This window comes from Temnothorax curvispinosus, unplaced genomic scaffold, assembly GCF_003070985.1.
Source record: "Temnothorax curvispinosus isolate PA1 unplaced genomic scaffold, ASM307098v1 QBEX01004092.1, whole genome shotgun sequence".
Lineage (NCBI taxonomy): Eukaryota > Metazoa > Arthropoda > Insecta > Hymenoptera > Formicidae > Temnothorax > Temnothorax curvispinosus.
This window is the reverse complement of record NW_020213872.1, coordinates 142646-164159: the sequence shown is the minus strand read 5'-3', so window position 1 is coordinate 164159 and position 21514 is coordinate 142646. Positions and strand designations below refer to the sequence as shown.

General features: G+C 37.5%; 2 protein-coding genes across 2 annotated transcripts in view; one reads left to right on the top strand and one right to left on the bottom strand.

Moving 5' to 3' along the window:
- LOC112453146 (neurotrimin-like) overlaps positions 1–5308 on the top strand; it is a 148901-nt gene extending 143593 nt beyond the window's left edge. The window contains exon 10 of the mRNA XM_025013718.1: positions 320–5308. Within this exon, the coding sequence (XP_024869486.1) occupies positions 320–531 (212 nt within the window). The 3' untranslated portion in view covers positions 532–5308. The remainder of the gene's footprint in view (positions 1–319) is intronic.
- Positions 5309–6384: 1076 nt separating this feature from the next.
- Positions 6385–21514, bottom strand: part of LOC112453143 (neurotrimin) — a 65448-nt gene continuing 50318 nt past the window's right edge. Inside the window, exons 6-9 of the mRNA XM_025013711.1 lie at positions 18214–18363; positions 17300–17338; positions 10847–10915; positions 6385–10615 (exon numbers count right to left, since the gene is read on the bottom strand). Of these exons, the coding sequence (XP_024869479.1) occupies positions 10455–10615; positions 10847–10915; positions 17300–17338; positions 18214–18363 (419 nt within the window). The 3' untranslated portion in view covers positions 6385–10454. The remainder of the gene's footprint in view (positions 10616–10846; positions 10916–17299; positions 17339–18213; positions 18364–21514) is intronic.

The following is a 21514-nucleotide window of genomic DNA, read 5'->3' as shown; positions in this document are numbered from 1 at the left end:
ATAGCGTTGCTAACACCGCAAAAGGTAACCGCGAAAGTGCGCTAACGTCGACGATATAAACCCCAAAAAGAATACGTAATAAGCGACAAAGATAGCGACGAAGATAATGAAAGATTCACCCGCCTCTTCTGTTACCCGAAGTAGAAGGAACTATAAATTTTTCCCCGAGTTCTCTTTCGTTCTCAATTTTCGTTTTTGAATATTCCACGCGGCGCGAACGGACGTCTCATCTCGTCGTTTGATAGCGCCGTAGAATGCCGGCTATCAATAATATATTATTGGATCTGGCGATAACGTATGTCTTATTGATTATTTTCAGAAACGCGACTCCGCGGCAGACCGAGCCACGAGGAGGGCCACGAAGCCGAGAACGTCATCGACACTGATAGCCACAAAAGCGTCGACAGTGACGTCGGGCAGCGAAGAATCGACAACACGGCGCAATCGATGTCGTCGAAAAGCAGCACGTGGCACTGCCTGACCCGATCCAGCGCGGCGATTTGCATAATCGTGCTCTCCGCCCTGTCGTAGTCACCGCGGAGTGAGGATGATTGAGTCCGGATATCCTTCCAGCTGCAGCACAAATCCTGCAATCTTTCCTTAACCGCAAGGGATCAATCAACCGGCGAATAGTGTTAGATTCATCGAAGGATCTCCGTCACTTATTGACGGCTGAACAGGAAAGACGATTATCAATTGGGACTATGAATTTTTATTTTACCTTCATTAGAGATTGGCGACATATATTATTTGTATTATAGATCGTTATGATAAATTGTACCGTCCCTTTTTTTCTTTCGTTCAATTTTTTTATGTTACAGCGCAAGGATGGCATTTGGCAAAAAGTTGAATTTATTACAATTATTTAACAAAATTGACATTTATTTTGACATCTTTCACACAAATCAGTAGGTTACAAAAAGAACAGGATGGAAATTTTTTAATGGCTCATCTTGGGTATATATATCTTCAAAAAAAGGGAAGAAAGGGGAAAGTAAATTAATTATTTACATACTGCAACAAAAGTCACGGAAAATCTCAGAAAATATAAATTTGATAAAAAATTACAAAAATTTTGACTTACTTGCAACATACAAGCATCAGTTACTGATCAAAAATAATAAATGTAATTCGAGCGATAACTTAACATATTGACTGCCGAATATGAGTAAACTCATAGGCGATAGATGGACGCGAGCTATTCGCCGATTTGATGTTTTAAAAGGATGAATAAGAATTTGATTGTGAGTTTTGATAAAGAATAAATATAAACAAGTAGTATATTAAAATAACATGCTGATATAAAAATGGCATCGATTATAGAGTTACTTAATTGTACAGTGACAGTCAACGTGTAAAAATGTCTGCGTCGCACCAATGTCAACGTTATTTTATTCGTTTAAGTTGATCGTGTGTTTACCTTTCATTTTTATCAAAGATCTTTTTATAAAGGATTGATAACACAGGTTTACAAAATTTTACTTATTTTCTGCGGTCTTGAAAAAAAGAGTTGTTTTCTATAGTATTTTGTATGCTGAATCCGAATCCGCAAGCAAAAATGTTCGATTACGTCAAGTTTACTAGAAAAATGGGGCTTCTAAAAAACATTTCTGACCATTTTTGAAGATTTGTAGCTAAACCCGATGTCCAAAAGATTTTTAAAACGATTCAAATTAAAGCTCGAACATTGTATTTTAATATGAGAATGTCAAAATTTTTACCACAATTTTTGTTTTTAAACCTTTAAAAATAAAGGGTTTAAGGTTTGATGGTCTCTGCGGTAAAAAATTTGACATTCTTATATTAAAGTACAATGTTCAAGCTTTAATTTGAGCTCTTTTAAGAGTTTTTTTATCGGGTTCGTCAGTGTATCGTCAAAAATGGTCAAAAACGCGTTTTTAGGGGATTCAATCTCATTTTTCTCGTAAATCTGACGCGATAAAGCATTTTTGATTGCAAATTCGAATTCTGCGGACAAAAAAAACTATAGAAAACTATTTTTCTCTTCCAGACCGCAAAATCATGCAGACTTGTGTAATCATTCCAAATCTCTTCGATGTGTCAGCGGATTTCCAAAGCCATCGGGTGTATCCTAGAAATGACGACGACGTGACGACCATTTTCCTTATCTGATTCCACCGTCACCGCTAAATCCTTCTCTCCAATCTTTTTTCTATCGGCAGAAAGGCTTTCAGGTCGTGCGCATCGTTAGCGAAACGAGATCTCCCAATTTCCCTCAAAGAGAGGTCGGCTGATTTTTCTTTTCGTGTGTGGGTGGCTTATCGGAAAGATTTCATACTCACATCCGAATCATAATTATATTGATAGAAAATCGATTATGGGGGGCAGTATTTTTAAAAAAATTTGAAGAAGTATTTACGTGTCGCATTTTTTTTTTATTTATAGGTACATGTCAAAAATTTATTTGTCACATTTTCGTTCCACGGATAAACAAATCTCTGAAGTAAAAACTATTATAAAGAACATATATCAGACTTGAAACAGACATGGACAAATTTTTCTTGTAAGATATGTATTGCTTGTGTTTCCATCGTTTATCCATATCGTTTTTAGATTCGATCAATAAGTAACTGTCGCCAGTGATTTGCGTGAATGCGTAGAAATTTGTATTGAGATGTTTATAATGTGATTTAATAATAATTTGAAATATTAAAATATTATTTATTGATATTTACACCGATTTTGCATAGAATCTCAATACTTGTGAGCATAAAGCCCCTGAGAATTGTTTTCATGCAGCTGACGTTTTAATTTTACTTACAAATATAGAGAAAATAGAATAGTTAACCTTGTGCACTTTACGCTCCCTAAGTAGTAACACGTTAACTGAAGGAAGTCCAGCCCCATTTTAATCACAGAGCCATTATATATTAAATCGCTCGCCACTAGTAAAATATTAAAGCACGAATCGGTTTATGGCTTGTGGATCATGCATGGACGATGAAGCTCCAAACGTTTCCTGTGTCCGTCATTTGTGATTGACGCAGCAATCAGTATGTTAACGTTTATCGCGATGCACTGGCAAATTTTAAAATTATTATAAGACATCCTCCGATCGATCGTTTTTCATTGTGACAAAAATGCCACAGATCTGTTCTAGTCATATCTCTATTCAAATGTTATTGTCAGTGCAGAGGGTTAATCGATCTATAAAGCTAAATGTATAAATTAGTATGTAAGCGTAGAAATTAGCGTGCGATGTGTGCGAAAGTACACGAAAAGTGACTCTCGAATACGGTGCATGGAATTGCAACGAAGCAACCGGGACTTGTAAATTTTCCGAGGATTAATCACTTGCATATATTTGTAAATAATATTATACGACCGTATGGATATTTCCATAATATTATCGCTGTACTAATTGTAAGGATTGATAAGGACACGGTTTTGTATATATTAAGTCCCCTCGAACGCGTATAAGATAAGAGTGTGAGTAGTTGTCGACGTTTTTATATATGTGGACGTTTCTGCAAATGAAGTTATCGTATCCCTGACACGTTATCAGGACGAAATTCCAGATGAGAGAAATATCTGATCCTCCTTGCGTTATTCTACCAATTAAGACTAAATCGCAGTGAATACCATTTTGAGTTTTACAACGGAAAACGTAACGTTCCTACGTAGTTACGTGCAATCAAGTGTGGTTGTTAAGCTACTCTTTAAAATATAATAATTAATTTACGTATAAAAAAGATTTATATTAATAAACCGAAATTAGTAGAGGAAAGTCCCCTATTATGAGATATCACATCTATTTTGCGTGATTGCCGGAAGTTTATGTGTAGAATTGAAAATGTAGTAGGCGAGTGCACGCACGATCGTATAATGAATTTTCCACTAAATAAGTTTTACTCTAAGAGCAATAAGTTCGTGATGAAACCAACAGATAGAACCTATTATTAGTTTAGCAGAAACCTCGCTATCGCATATTAGGAGCCAATCTCATAATAGGGGGCTTTCCTCTAATTTTCTCGCCAAAAATATGTGAAATATTTTTGCGACATATTACTTACAATTTTCTTATTAATACTGTTAATGTAATTCGATATCAATTTGAAACTCGCGGTTCAGAAAGAGCGTCTGCAAGCGCGCCCTTGTACCGCGCATGACAAGCTTTACGAGCTTTCGAAAAAATGGCGAGTTGTTTGAAATATCAGGTGATCAGGACTTGTACACTGCATTTATGGACGTGAAAAAATTCAACGTCCGCTCAATAATACAATCGAGTTTTGAAAATTAATTTAAGAGTATTACACACTCTACAATCAATTCACAATTCTACAATTAAATCACTTGATATGAACGATGTATGTCACAACTCTCAGGAGCTCCTGGAATCCAGATGTAAATATTAACTACAAGATTACGCGTACTGTAAAGTGAATGCAATCGTTGTAAATAATTCCAGCAAGCTTTATATGTTGTTATAAGGTGATGCACGATCTATCATTTCGTATTATTTACTTATTTGAAATATAACTGAACGCGTGCATATATTTCTTACGAATAATATTAATTAATCGAGAATTTCAGTTCTTTTTAGTTTTCTTATATGTACATCAAATTTCAAAATTATAAATAATATTTAAAAATTTAATGCCTGCAATTGAGAGCATCTAAGATTGACATAAAGTCTAAAGTATAATGTGTGTCGTATTCATTAAATAAATTATTAATTAAATTCGGGTAAATATCGTGTATCATTTAAATCCAGATTTTCGTTAGCCGTAGCGCCTGTCGATGAAAGAAAGATCAATTTGAGTGAGCTTATTGCAGCTTTATAGACATTGATATTCACAGAATGGCTTTAAATGAAACTTCATAGATGAAAAAAATCCCGAAACGTATTGTAAAAAGAATTACGTTTGTTTTCATTAACGTAATAGTAGAAATGAATCATGTTGTAACTGGATGAGCGAGTGCAAATGGAATGAATAAATATCGAATGTTCAATGTACTTTGTACAAATCCTATTTCAGTTTTATTGATTTATAAATTTCGGTTCTTTGATATAGAGCCTTTTGTAATAAAATTAATTAAATAATTTATTAAATAAATAGCATAAAATTATTCTGTATTACTCAATACAAATCAATATTTATAGTCAATCAATTTATCTCCTTCGCTTATATTATTTCTTCTTAAGAATATAATTTGTCTGCATTGTTGCATTTAATTGTATAGCGATTATTTGCGACTGAGATAGAATTGTAATTAACTTGTTCCGCTCCTTTTTAAGATTATAATCTTATCCGTACTGTAGAAAGATATAAATAAAGTTGGAGTTTTTTGATGCAGTAGAGTTTCCATTATTTGCGGCATTTTTCTTGATTTTTTGAATTTTACGCCAAATTTTAAAATTAAAAATTTTTATTTAAAAAAAATTGCGAATTTAGAAATGCTCAATAATCTTAAGATATTTTGCTTTTTCTCGTGTCTTTTGGGTAATTTCGTAACTTCTTACAACTTCTAGTGATCTTTCTTCTATAGTTTGAATCCATAAATTTAAAAGTGAAGAATTCTTGGAATCTTGAAATTCGTAAATTGATATAATGTAAAAAAGTTAATTAAAATGTACTTTAATTTTTTAACTTAATCTATTATTTATTTAAAAAAAATTACTTCTACACTTTCGCACATTATTATTTTATTTTCGATACGCGCATTTGCATATCATTTTAAGGAAGGAAAAATAATTTTGTGCTAATTGCAAAGAAATTGCTGTAAAATATACACAGAATACTGAGCACGTGGTCCAAAATAAACGTATTATTGTCAATAATTTAATTCTTTGTTTTGCAAAATAGATTCATTTACAAGCGATCTCGTCAACAGCAACTTAATTACGAAGATAGGCATGGTATGCTACGCGCAAGAATTGAAGCTGTCGCTCCAGCTTTTCTAGGAACTAAGAGACGTACGACAAACAGTAAGTAATAAATCTGTATTTCATGTATACACGGACATGTCCTCCTGATGCCGATAGTGCTTACAGGACTAGATCACGTGCGAGAAGCACGGGCAGTGGCGCAACCAGATCGGATCCAGTATATTGCAGCATAAATTGTCGTACGGCTACGCAATTGAACATCGTCGTTAATCTACGTTTAGTTTATTGATCGACTAGCTTAATTAATTAGTTACACACTGATCTATACCAGCATTATCGCGGAAACATTCATGACTTGTGTAAAGTCGCATTTGAATTTTACTGTTAGAGATAAGAATAAATAAACGTTCCTCACTTACCATCGTATAGTAAGTACAATTTGTTACAGTTTTTTGTCGCAATGGAAACTTATCGTCGTAGCAAAATTTTGTGAAATGCAATGACGTCCGAAGAGAGAAAAAGAACAAGAGAGAGAAAGATCTCCTGCGTTTTTATTACATACGCAGAGACATATACATATATATATAGTCACGCCACCAATCAGCACAGGTAATGCATTCTACCTGTACACACTATGACATTTTAATATTTATTCCTTACATATGACCACATGATACTCCACCCACGTCCTTAATCGCTATGCTGATTATTTTATTTAGCTACACTTCATTCGTATTATTTTTTATTACAAATCCCGCCCTTACTCTCCGCGATTCCTCACGCGCGTTGTAGTATGTCTGATGCATGTTTGATGTGTGTTATCTACAATGTCGATGATACAAAAGTAGTTGCTCTGAATATCTTCGATATATATATTGTTTAATTGTCGCAGTCGCTAAATTACTTAATTGTAAATAATCCGCGAGCCTTTTTAAGCACCGCATATAGTTGCAGTGTGAAATTCCGTTGACAAATGCTATTCAATACGTAATATGTGGCATAATAACCCAACTGTCGTTCTTAATTACAGAATACGCATATGTGACAATGATACTTAAATTAAGTTTAACTAAAATTGAATTAATCAAGAGTTATTGTAATATTGTATATTATCTTCATCAAAGTGCCGAAATTCGAGCATCATAATTTTGGACATTTTAAAATATTAAGATATTAAAATTTTAAGTTGACAGCTCTTGCAAAACTCATTATTACCTTCATTAATTTTCCAGAGATAATGTGTCTTACATTAAAATGATTTATTTATCTCTTACCGAAGAAATGAAGATACTTTGTGTGTGATATATCTTCCTATATACAATATTCCCGCAGAGATATATATGTACAATATTCTGCAGTGTTAGCTTTTCAAACTGCATTTATCATAATTATTTGAGAGTATATTTAATCACCGTCGGATATATATTAATTATTGATGTCCGCGCTATTCTGAAGTATTCAGCTTGGAGTGTTTCAACTTGCAAAGCCATCCTATTTACAAAATTAATTGCGAGCTCGCGAAAAAATGTAATCATTTATTGATAGAGAAATTACATTATATGGGACATAGCTCGAATTTTTTTATCAAAGATAGAATCGTCGAACAAAGGCTCTGCTAACTTAATTATCTCTACGCGGAAAAAGAATTGGTTAATTCTTTTATTTTTTCCGTGATAAGCTATATTTTCGTGATACGCTTTGCGTAGTTCATTTACTAATTTTATTATTTTTCTTTTTTAGTTTTTTTTTAACGCTCGGATAACCCTCTTTCTAACTAGATAAGAGCTCTCCTCTTTCTTCTATTGTTGTTCTTTATTGCAATCTGCTTAACCTATTTCAAAACTCTCTTTCACGGCCGATATTCAATAATGAGCTCTCTATTTGCATACGTATACATACATCAGTAAACGAAAACACAAAGCGCGCCATGTGCAAGCTCCGGCATCGTGATATTGTACTGTGATTCAGACCGTACAGGGTGTCCCAGTTTATAGAATGTGTTATCCAAAGCTCTGACAGCTTAAGTGAAGCCCCCGCGAATATTTGGATCGATTACGACGCAAATATTGATATACGTTGCGCAACGTTAATAATTAATGACACGGAAATTGCAGTTATAGCGCTATCGGTTACATATTCATAGAATAAATCGATACAGTCTTAATGAATGACAGATATATCTTACAATTAGTAAATAATTCACACTTTGCCGAACGTATTAAATAAACTGTTCTTTCAGTTGAGATTGTTGGATATTGTCGAGAAATTGTATTCTATTTTAATTTTACGAAAAACAATATTTCTCGCCACGGACCTTGTATCTCGATGTGGCAGCGGAAATATGAATTATCAGCCTACTCTGCATGGTATATTAGTATGTACAGTACGTTTAGAGCATAATAAAGGGAGATCTATTCACACGCAATACATTGACCACTCGGAAATTATTTAAGGACGCCAAGATCCTCCTCAGTCTTGTACTTATTACGCATATTATATACAGATTATGATATATGTATACTCTCTGACTGATTACTGAAACGTTAAGTACTCTTTATACTCTTCGATTCGCTAAATTGAAATTCAAAGCAATTCGTGGAATAAGAAAAATTTATAAATAAATAATTATTTTTGCCTATAATGAATTTACTTGGGCAGAATATGAGAATAGGATAAATTATTAATTTGATGTTTCGCTGGGAGAAAATCGACGGTATGCCGGTGTGGCATCACATGTGTTATACTTACTGTCTATATGCAATATATGTATATCAGTAATTATACTAATTATATACTATAGTACTCTATACATAGTATATCAATGTATTATACATGGTACTATACAAAGAGTTGTTATAGAATAGGTTTCTGTTAACGCGAAAATGTCCGTCTCGATAAAAATTCTGATGAACAGTTTCAGAATGTCTGCCGAGGTTTTTGGTGCGAGTATTCAAGCGATGACTATTGATATAATGCGCCTCGGATATTCTATGAGATTAACGTTAGTTACTCTATACACACACACACACATACAGAGAAAGATCGTCGCAAGTCAGGAGTTAACGGAAAGTCATGTACAACGACGCCAATCAATGTCGCTGCGCCGATGTAGCTTTAAAAAATTAATAAATTTATTTAAGAGGATGCGGCTGTCTAGACGAGTTAAATCGCGATGTACTAATATAAGTTCACGTTGCTACGACTCAAATACTTTATCGCGAAGTACTAATATAAGTTCACGTTGCTACGACTAATAGTTTATCGAACAAGAATTACGTTCTATGAAGAAAAATAAAAGTTCTTCTAAATAATATATAGTAATAAGAAGCGAACACACTATTGTCTTTGTAATATTATACTTTTCGCGTCATAAAGAAATAAAATTGGCTCCTAATACATAATCTTAACTGCCTGCGGAATTAATATAATTACAATAAATAAATAAAAATGTACATACAAACCTTTATATTGTAGTTTTTCTTACGTGTATATAAATTATATTTTTTGAAATATATATTTGATACGCCTTTAAAAGTTTATGGGAAAAGGTCAGCAGGAGTGAACGAAGCTCGAAGCTGTCCGAGCAGTTCATTCTTTACTTGGATTGGACAGCTCCGCTCTAGCATGGAGTTCCTCTAATAAGCGTCTAGACAGTAACTGCCTTTCCCTGCAATTGGTGTAGCCGCATCGTCGCGTCGTCGCACCGTTTGACCGTCGCTTCGTAATAATCGTCTCCGACGTTGGGGGATACACCGTTGTCCAGATAGCCAATTAAAAATGACGCGAAATAGTACAAACTGTCCGTCGTTCGTTGCCCTCGCTTCTTCGCGAACCATCTCGTTCATCTCGTCACAATGGACACTTTTGTTTGACTGGTCGTTGTCGGAATCGATTGAGCTTCGCAAGGGTGAAAATGCGTTGCTCTCGATCGATAAAAGATACCGCTCACACATTTATTATTTCATAAAGAATTTATTTAGCTGTATGCAATGTTATCTCAATTACACAGATTATATCGCCTAGCTATACAAGGAAATAAAACCATTGATAATGAGCAGATACAAGCTTCCTTTCAATTTAGAGTTAAGATAGATAGAGGATGAGAATTAAGAGCGCGAGGGTAATTTAGTTTGCATTTAAAAAACAAATTAATATCTTGACGCTGTCGTGATAACGTTCGAAATTTATGGGTACTTCAGTTATCTTCGCAACGCGACGCGACGCCGCTAATGCAACCCTAAAATAAATCAGGCGTTTCCCAACATTGTAACGTGATTCCGGCCGCATGGGGTAGATTTGCGCGCCGAACTCCGGTTCCGAAACTGTTCCGTAATGACTGTCCCTTAAGTCGTAATCCTCCCTTAACGAACACCGACAGCGCTACGACGCTAGCCGGGGGCCGCTGTCACTATACGCTATTTATAATATTATTATCCTATTGTTTTAAGTTTAAAGTGGTCAACGCAGTCCTCGACGATATTCATCCTCGACGGAAGTCCCTGAGCGATGGATTTACAAGTGGATGTACAAAGTCACGATGATGGTGGTGGTTCGATGATGGAAATACGCGTGCGATGGCGTGTAGGACCGTCGTGAGTAGATCTCAGGCCGGGTGCAACGTTCGTATCTGCGGATGATGATGGTGGCACAGGCACAACGCGACGAGGATCACCAGCAGCAACGAGCTGCCGTTGCTGGTAGCGCTGGACTCATCGTAGTCCGTTACGTCGCCGCCGTTCTCCTTATGACCTCGTAGTTTCAAATCTACGAGAGAACAGAGATTTAGAATCGTGTAATCAGAATAATACTATCAAGAAACTATAATAGAAGTCTGCGTTTATGTATAAAAATAAAATAATGATTTATTTTTACGACGTAAAACTAAAATCTCTTATAATTGATGATATATCAGTGATATTGGGAAAGAACAAAGAAAGATACTGAAGTGCGATTATCTCTGTTGGGATTAAATTCTGATTTAAATTTAATGTGTACCTTGCTCCTTTAGCCTATCTTGATTTCCCTCCAGGATGTTATTGCTCCCTGAATTATGCCTCGCTTTACCTGCAAACACAGCAAGAGATATTGAACGGTATCGTTCTACAAAAGAAAGTTTATATTTTCATATTGTCAATATTGCCCAAATAAATATTTGATAAATGAATACTCTTATTCATAAGCTATACCTTTTAATTTTGAATACTCCATTTGTTCATCTTTATTCAGTATGATTAATTCTTTATCGATATTAACTTCATTAATCGACAATTTAAATAAATCCATATCACTCAATTAGCAGGATTTATTTAATAACTTCTATTCCGTTATGTAAACATGTGAGAAATTCAGTTTCGGAAATTCAGTAAATTTACCGAATGAGAGAATTATTCAATTGATTATTTCAGTTGATTTCTCATTCAGTCTTCTTTGATTAATTGGTGCCCGCTGAATGTCTTTAGAGTAATTTGTTTCGCGACGTGGTGTTCGGTTTCGGCTGGTACGTCACGAGACTACTAATGACGACGGTTGTTAAATCAATTGCCGCAGAAGAGTAGCAATGACAGTAAGCACGAAGATAAAATACGATTTATGAGACGAGTTTATGTGACAGAATAAATACATCCAATTTGAATAAATACAGATTATGCTCTCTTATATCGGATAGTAGCTTAATCCCGCTCATATCTTTTATAAATAAAAAAATGCTCCCCCTTCCCTCGAGAGTTTATGCCTTTCGATAAAAATACGGTCAAATTTTCCATCTTTCGCGCAGAGTTGCGGCGAGTTTAACGTTAAACAACGACAAAAAAAAAGAGACGACAGAGTGAACGGTGGATGCTATTGGAAAAGCGATCTAGCGTTTTACTCGCGGCGGGCGAGCGCTGGTTCGTTTGTCTCCGTGAAAAATGCTGCTTGGACCGTGTGTTTTCTCAAGTAATGAGAAGAACAAATGAGAACGGGGCAACGTCGGCACCCGATAGAGAGAGCCCGGGCGCAGATTGTGGAAGGGCTTTACGGTATGACCAACGTGTTTGTCTCCACGTTGTTAAGTTGCCGCGCGGACTCTCCGAGACGTCGCGCGTCCTCACTTTCGCGTGGGTGCTCGGAAAATCGGCTCATATATGGCTCGATCCGCGCGTCTAATATTTTCACTCAGGAAAAATAGGTGTACATTAACCATTCCGACGCGAGGGAGATAAAAATGGGCGATAAATCCCAATAAAAGTTAATAGCCGGACGTGCTAAATCCGTGTTTCGCTCTTAACAGAGACGCATCAATAATATCGTATCAATTTTCCATTATCACCGAGAACAGCCGTATTTACACTGTTCTGCACATTTAACTGCGACGCCCGTATCGAGGCGTGTATATTTAAGCGCGTGTGGCGAGAGGTGGGAAGAGTTCAATAAAATTGACCCAGGCCCAGGACGTTGAAAACCGGTCTCTATAAATCTTCCATCGCGCGCGCAAACGTAACGTCGCCTCCCAATCTGTTGGCATCAAAATATTTTGCATATATCGATTTCCGGTCGCCGCCGGGGCGAAACGGGAAGTCGGACCGAAGACGGGTCAATAATAAATCCCGGATTTTTCATTATGATGGCGCGGAAGATACTCGATGAAATATGAAAGCGTGCGGCTGCCTTTACGCGAGCAACTCTCGCGCTGACATCACTTTCGTGCGCCGATTATTTATTGCTGCTGGCAACGCGCGCCCTTGGCGCTACTAATTATGGTGATTTCTGTTGTGTAACAGTTACATAATTGTACATTGATCCGAAAGTGTTGCTTCGGCATTCAAATGAAACCTAATAAAATCTGAGCGTTGGTACAAAGATAACATTGCGACCAACTAGAGATGTGCGAGTCAAGAATTTTTTATATTGAATCGAATAAAATCGTTGAAATATGATTTTTAATTAACAAAATAATTATTCCAAATAGTAACATTTACTTCGCCAGTGAATAATTAACAGTAGAATTTTTACTTGAACCTACTGACTATCATTTTTTAATCGTCAAGACAATATAACTATTATTAGATTAAATTTTAACACGTAGATAACAAAAGATTATTTTAATGTGAAAAATAATATTAATTATATAATATAAATTCTTTTTAAAGCAAAAAACATACTTAAATATTTAATATAAAACTAATAAAATATACTTTATTTAATGTCCCAGTAACTGAAACAATTAGGCAAAAAAACATAGATAAATTATTAAAATACTCTTATGTAATATTCAATATCATTACCTAATTACATACATATAGAAATTAAAATAAAATAATATAGTATATTTATTTTATTCATCAATATTTATTGCTTACTATTTTATTACGCATATTCAAACTTTTACTTATAATTTGACAGGGTCATAAAGCATATCAAAAATATAAGAAATAAACTTTTGACTGCTACTTAACCACTCAGTGAGTGGTTATAATACTGAATATCGCACTTTTTCTTATTAATAGGAAATAAAATTTTGTAAATTGACAGTGTATAATGTATATGATTCGTATTCGATCCATCTAGTTTCGAAATTTTCGATTCAATAATCGAATCATATACTCAGAGAAATGGACAGTTCGTTCAAAAATTAGCAAATGGATAATCATTAATGATCAATTATTAATGATATCCGGCTATCATTGATTGGACATTATTCTAATCTTGATCGGGTTTTCATAATTCCGACTAAAAATATCAGATTATCCCTTTGTTAATTTTTGAACGAACTGTCCATTACTCTGAGGGTAGAAATTCGAATTTGAAATAGTTCACACATCTCGCGGCATTATCGCGGCCATGTGAAATTAATTCGTGTTTATATTGCGTTTATATCCTCCTATATCCTGCACGTCCCTGTGCGGCGGCGGTCGCATAAAGACTCGCGATGAAATCGTATTCGCGGCCGAGAAGAGTCCGCGCAGGCCGTAAAAACATCGATTAGCCATAAAACGAAGACGGGGCGAGATGTTTAAAGTTTTCCCGTTGCGAAATGAACCATTAAAGCAGCGAGCGAAGACTCTCAAGCGCCTCGGAGCTATATCGCGACCGACGAGAGTGCCTTAAAGCACGTGCTTCAAAGGCCGGGGGTTTTATATCGGCGTTTTTTATCCTGACATGGTATGCATACACGGCGCAGTTATATTACATTACAACGGTACGGTCAAGAAGACGCGCAACAGCACAGCAATGCCGAGTAAACATTTTTATATATTTGATTTTCCAAGGTTGTAACCGAAACGCGATAACGCTATTAGCGGATTACGATTCGCGAAACGTCGATTCTCGAGGGCATGAAATGAGATTGGAAGTTTACAAAAATATAGACGAGAGTATATTGTTCCTTTGTGCGGTGTGTTTCGACGATGAATATATTTTGCGGGCAGAAAGAGAAAAAGCCTCAACGTAGATAACAAAATACTTTACGTGCGCTTAGTTAATACTCGGGCAGAACACAACGAAATATACAGCGAAAACACGGTACGGTACGGCACAGTGCGGCGCACTGACATGTAATTTACCATCTCCTTTGAGAGGCCGATGTATTGTTCCACAAAGCTCTTCCCGTATTATTATCTCTTTGAATACATCAGCGTTATACTCGAAATACCGCGCCGCGCCGAGAGAGAAGAGAGCCTCTCGCGAATTGGTGCTCTAAACGTCTGCCATTTTGTCCCCTTCAATACTCATTTGCATACCAAGAATAAATCCGGTAATATCGTGCTCATTATTATGTTAAGAATATACGTGTTAAATAAACATACCTAACATTATTAAGAAATCTAGGTGATGAGGTCAGATATTTTCATAAATTTTCAGATATACGTTTATATAACTTATTAGTATCACATTAGAGCGTCTGAACAGTAGTTCGTAACCCTTCATTCACTGTAACAAATTTAACATTTTGCTCCGTCAGCTTCAAACAAAAATAGAATAAATCTACAATGAAAATTTTAGATATTTTTTTATAGAAAAACTAATTTATTACATTTTGTTTAAAATTTTAATAATGTATCATATCGCTTGAAGCATTTGCCCAGATTTCCTCTCACAGCAAAAAAAACAGTTTCCTTTCATATTAAATTTAGGTGTCAAAAATTCAAATTTGTTATTCTACGACACAATAATAAGTAAGTGCGTATATAAACAAAGTAGTAAGCATAAAAAATACTTTTAATTAAAAAGATACAGGAGAAAGCACCTATATAAGAATTTTATGTCGAATCTAGCTCGATACTGAAGCTGCTAGAACGGAATGTCGAGTTCCAACATAATTTTCCAAAATTCTATATAGAACAACGTGTATAATTACATATAAACTGTTAAAACCGTAACTTGTCACAGTGTTACTTCTTCTAAATCTCCGCGATGTAAATGACCATTCTTTTTCCAAGAAACTTCTATTTCTCTAACGGATGTACGCGAGGTTACTCAGGGAAAAGTATGTTACGCACAGCCGTGAGACGTTAACGCGCAAGAGAGGAAAGCCGAAGGAAGCGCGACGGCGAGTCCCTTTGCGGGGGAACTTCGGCTCTGCTCTTTTTCCACCGCGATGAAAAGCAGGTTGGCGCGATAGGTGCAAGAGCCGAAACGTTATTCATCCGGGTCTCTTTAAAAAGTCATTTCTCTGAACGTCTATCTCTCCGCTATCGCGGATGCATGCGCGCGCGCGGATCTCGCGCTGCATTCTGCACGAGTTTGCATGAAATGCCTAGCGCCGACTTTTGTGCGCGTTTTCCTCTCGCGACGGCGGCCTGTCGTGCAAAACGAGACATGGTCGGTCAGTCGGTCGGCCGGTTGGTTGGTCTGCGAAACCCGACACGACGACGGCTCCTATTCATCCGCGATTTCATGCTGAAATAGTGTGTGCCCGACCCTCTCTTAAAGCCTCCGACACTCGACGTTGGAGAACCTCGAAGTTGGTCGGATGGAAAACTTGAAATGCCTTAACAAGCGCGGGTGACACAGATTCGCGCGCGAACGTGTGCTTTTGTTGCGTTTCCCGCGGTGGGTCGTATACGTTTCTCTCGTTATAATATTAGTAATAGAAATTACAATCTAGAAAATCATAGCGATATTTGAGAGCATACCGGGAACTAATAATAAGCATTTGCAGGCTGTATCTATTATTATTAGATTATATCTTCGAAGAAACATTTTTTGATTTTTATCTTCCTAATGATTACCTACACTTTTCACAATGTCACTGATAGTATAATCAATAAAACACAATATTTTGAAAACCGGTAAAAAATATAATACCTATTCATTTCATTAAAGTGGATTTACGAAAGAATATTTGAAGAATGGTAGAAAATGGTACAAAATAATACTGTTAACAAGGGATCAAGGGTCTTCGACGTCGACTTGCTTCCTCTTGAAAAATATGTTATCAGATATCAAAATATAAGGAAATATTCTCTTATACATTCCCAATCTCCAGTTTAAAAGATAAAATCTGCTTGAAAGTTTTATAGCTTTAATCCTCTTTCGGCAATATTTTCAAAAATATCTATTACATCAAAAAATGTTTCACATAAAGTTATTTATTTGCTTTTTATCATAAAATTAAATAACAATAGTAAAGTTTTTATATATTTCTTGTTTTTTTTTCCAAAAAAATCTCCATCCATTTTTGTAAAACTTATTATTATTTTTTAATTCTATGATAAAAACCGGATAAACTTTATTTTTCGATGCAATAAGTAATTTTTATAAAACTTTCAAGAGGTGTTTTTACCCTTGAAAACGTGTAAAAAAAAATTAACATCTGTTAGATTTTTATGCTTAATAATATATTTTAAGGAGAGACGAATCGGCGTCGAAAACTTAGATGATGTCTCTCGTAAGAGATTGTTACACGAATAGAATGCTCGATGCGATGTCGAAAAAGCGCATTTGTTCCTTTAGTTCGGTTCAAACAGAGCGTACGGATGCGCGGATACGATCGCACAAACTGGCTACTCGATCTAATTAATCAGCGACCCGTTCGTCCGCCACAAGTACACTACGCTTCATCATTCAAAAAGTACCTCTCAATACAAAGCGAGCAGTAAGGGCCGGTCGATCGATTTATATTTCGTGCAACGAAATTGAAATGAAGCGGTTAATTAATTAATTAATGGTTTAGTATCTCGACGAAGCGGTTTCGCAATTTCCATTGAAATTCATAAAGCAATTTCGAAATTAAGTCGCAAGTCTCTTCATTCCTTTACCGTTCGAAAGGGTTTCCCCTCATTAGTGCAAAATATGCATGATCCTGCAGGAGCGTATAATTTTTTTTTTTTCAAGTGAGCTCGCTATATTATAGTATACATCACGAAGTTCTATACACGTCAATTTTACTGGACACAGAGGTTTAGAGGTATTTCTTCGCAAAGAAGAGAAAAATTATTCTTTCGACCAACTGCTTAAGTAGCTACTCACCTTTGTACTTGGTGCTGCTAGAATTGGAGCTCGATATTGCTGAAAAGTAAATAACAGCGTTCAGTATTATTCAAACGATGCTGCGTCGTACGCTTCAAAGTGACGTCAAATATCTAAAGCGTCAACTGAAGAATCTCTCTCGAGTCGGGGGGGAAGGGGGGATCTTCGGGAAGGGCGGTTCGAAAGGGCCCGGCGGCGTTGTAGCTGAGAAATAACGAAGCGAGCAATAACGCGGATAGTCCTTTCAAGTCACACTCTCTAACTCGCGACTTTGTTTACGCGTTGCCCTAACTCGCGAAGGTTCTAACTTCTTGTTATCTTTCACTTTACTGGTGCAAACAATTTCAAACGGTTCGCAGGTACCAGCCCTCGTACACCTCGCCTTCGTTTTCAACGCGGGAGGGGAGGGGGCAATTCGCACACCGGTGGATATTACTCGCGACTGGTAAGTAGTAGCGCGACGGTTGAGTGCGCCTCAAGAACTTTCCTCGAGTCGTGATTCCGAATCGGTATATAGGCGTCCTCCCGCAACCGCCGGAATATTTTTGCGAAATATTGTTTTATTCATAAGCGCGAGCGCTTTTAAGAATATAAGGTCTGGGGGGCCGGATTTCACTCGCTATCTCGGTAGAAAAATTCCAACTATTTTAACGCAGCTGCTGCTTAATAAGCTGCAGCCAGTTATGCGAGCGAAGCACGGCGCTACTTTGTCGAATCCAGGTATGCCTAGCGAAGTATCTTGTACATACATATAATGGCAAACAATGCAATTTTACTACAATTTATTCCGCGGAATCTCCGCCGTATTAGCCTCGGCTAGACGAGAATCGTTAATATACATCGCGGAGCGGAGGAAAACGCGGCGGGGGAAAAACATTTTTTTAGAGTCGAGATATAACCATAATTATACTTACGATAGACTTTAATGCTGCCGTCAGTGTCGCCCAGCGAGTTCCTGGACACACATTTATACGAGCCGTAATCCGCTGGACTGACGGAGTTTATCGTCAGCTTCATATGTATTTTGTACGCGTTATCTTTCAGCACCGGATCGTATTTTCCTCCTGCAACAAATCGCAATTCCCGTCAGTAATGCGCTGCGTAGTTCTATTCATCGTTTCTTTCTTTCTTTTTTTCATTATCGTTAACCTAAATGATAAATTTGTCCACGGTATAGCCGCGCCAGATTACATCGATCGAATTAGAATTAGAGCGATGTATTCGTTCTCTAAAAAAAAAAAATAATAATAATAAAAGAAAAAATGATATGCGCGCGTGCGTGGATATTATATCCGCGCTCTTTGTCCCAATTCCAGAACAAAATCACGCTTAAATCAACCAGACGCATGCCAAAATAAAAAAAAATTAAAAAAAAAAACACAAAAAAATATTTCGCTTTTCTGTCATGTGCTGTCAGTCACGTTTGCCCGGGGTTACCTGTCATTCCCTTGACGTGATTTACTCTTTCGGGTGGAGCTTGAAAATAGAAGTACCGACCGAATAGGCGGGTATTTTTATTGGAATATGCGGCGGTAATCGAGGGCTTTTAAATAACCGTCTGTCCTTCGCGCATCCACGGTAGGTATGTGGGTCAACCGGCGTGGCGACAATACGAAAAATCTCATAGAAGGGACTCGCTCTCGCGAACTGCGCCTTCCGAACAATGGCAGGACACGGTTGGATGAGAAAACCGGAATTTAACAAAGAGATTCTGTTTCCTAATTATTTCCTGCCGGAGAAGTCGGTCGAGCGATTTAATAAGTGGCTGGCGCGATCTATCTGGACGTCACCCGTGTCTCGTGAAACTTTTTCTCCCGTGTTCCGTGATTGATTTTACACAGACGTGGCTTTTTTCGATTCACCACGCTCGGAAGGATCGTCATGAAAGTTTAAGCAGCAATGCAACAAAACACGTACGTTTTTCGTAGCACATAATTAAATTTCTTTACTGTGGCAAAAGATTGATGTACGATTTTGTGTTTGAATTTCGATAATTATTGCCCACTCGCTTGAGAATAAACACGACTATAAATTTTAAGTTGCTTTCGTCGGCAGAGAGAGAGAGAGAGAGAGAGAGAGAGAGAGAGAGAGAGAGAGAGGTCCACGGGCATAAAAACAGACAGAAAATCGCTAATGTTTTTTTAAAATGTTTTTTTATCGAAATAACGCACCGCATGGAGATTATCCAATATTTGTGCAAATATCTGTTCCATTATTTCCCGACCCTATATATGCAATTTGTCAATTTACGATTCTCATCGAATTCTGTAAACGGCTCGTAATAGTGTGGAATGGCGAATATCAACATTCACGATCGCGGAAAGCGCATTATCCGTTCCGGGCTCATTCTGAGGCGAATCCAAAGTACGTTCGGTTCACGAATGTTATCCCTTTTATTGTATTCCGTTTTGCATTCCGGGCTTTTCGCGCGACACCACCCGTGGACGCCGTTTGGGATCTTCTTCTTCTGAGCCGAGAACCGGAAGCGCCCGTTGAATGGCGCCCGCCCGAAACCGAAATCACGTTAACTTAAGACCGTCGCGCGTCGAATACCGAAATAGCCGCGACGTACGGCGCGGGCGCTACCCGTTTTCCGACCTGATTGAACTATTGTGACGTCGACAGCCACGGGGAATTCGTAGACGACTGTTCGATCCGAACGACCCGTTTCCGACCCGAAATCGAACGCCATTTATTACGGCGCCGATCGGCAGGGACGATTTGCCGGCCGTTCTGATAAAACGCGGGATCTTTAGATGTTTGGATTGATTATGCGAGCTACGTCACGCGGGCAAATGCGAGCCATAGAAATCGTCTGACCTCCTCGACGACGTTAAATTGTAGCTTCGGATTCAGAGATGACTTCCGGCGTCTTGAACGGAATATAGACGCGCGCGCGCGCGAACCTCGACGTTCGAGGTACCGAAAAGCGGAAACTATAAGGAAAAATGCGAAAATGTCTATCGCGAGGATATCAATCTCGGAAAACAGGATTGACTCACACTCGACTCACATTCGATCGAAGTATCATCACCGTCAGTCGCTGCCAGTTCTCGATAAAATATGGAGAATTTTTGGATTCCGCCAACGAACCTCCTACACCGGGCGGGATTTATGGAAACTGTCTAAACTGCAATTTTATCACCTCGCAAGTTAGTGTTTAACATTTGGTGAAATATAACGAGCGAAGCGAAATAACGCCCTTTAATACTGCTCGAGCCGGCCGACTTTTCTACTGTTTAAGAACTCTGGCAAATTGCTGCAAAGTCCTCCTGTACGAGTGCTTAAAAAAGAAAAGGCACAAAACTTTCTCTCGCGCCGTTTCGTAAGTAAGAGAAAATTATTGAGATAACAAATACTTTTGCGAAAATTCAGGGCTCTCGCCCTGATGTGAGAATTTGCCGATGATTGACAGTTCGGCCCCATTTTGTTTCCAAGGGAAAAGTTCTATTGTACATGCTGTTAGCGCAGATGATTTAAAGACGATTCGGTTTGTATAGGGCGAAACTTAAATTATACCGGGTGAGTCGCCAGAAAATGTAGGTTATTGAAACCTTTGATATAAATAGCGCTATGAATACCGGATTTCTTAATAAAAAAAAAATAGGTTGCATTTGTAGGTCTGTCTGAAAAAGTCATCATTCCGTTCTTAATTTATTGTCAACAAAAATATAACATAAATCAAGATTCGATTATATTATAGTCATTTATAGTTATTTATAGTCACTATATTCAGTTTCCTATCACGTGTAAATTTGCGCCAAACGATTTCTCACTTACGCAATTTGATTGTAAAACAACCTGTCTTCGAAACAGCTCGCGGCGGGTCTGAATTCGGAATGGCAAAACAAAGGCTTATTATAAAGTGAAATTACGTTTATTACACAATAATCCGATGGCCGGGATAGCCAAGCAAAAGGCTCGCGCGGTACAATGTTGAGTGATACGCGTATACTTCCAGAAGTCGCGGTCGTGCTGTTAGGCTATTACTCCTGCTGGCTCGAGGCGCGGGAATTTACAATAGCTGTGCTGGCGCGGTAGACGTACAAAAACGCGCGTGCTTATAATGATCCTCGCGGGATAGCGCTAGCGATCGGCTACGCTTACAGTGCGATCGAGACGGGATATCGATGCGCCGCGGGCGGCGCGAGGTAAATGTCGCGATTGGCTGATTAACGCGATGCGTACGGGACGGAGATGGTTTTTCGGGGTTCG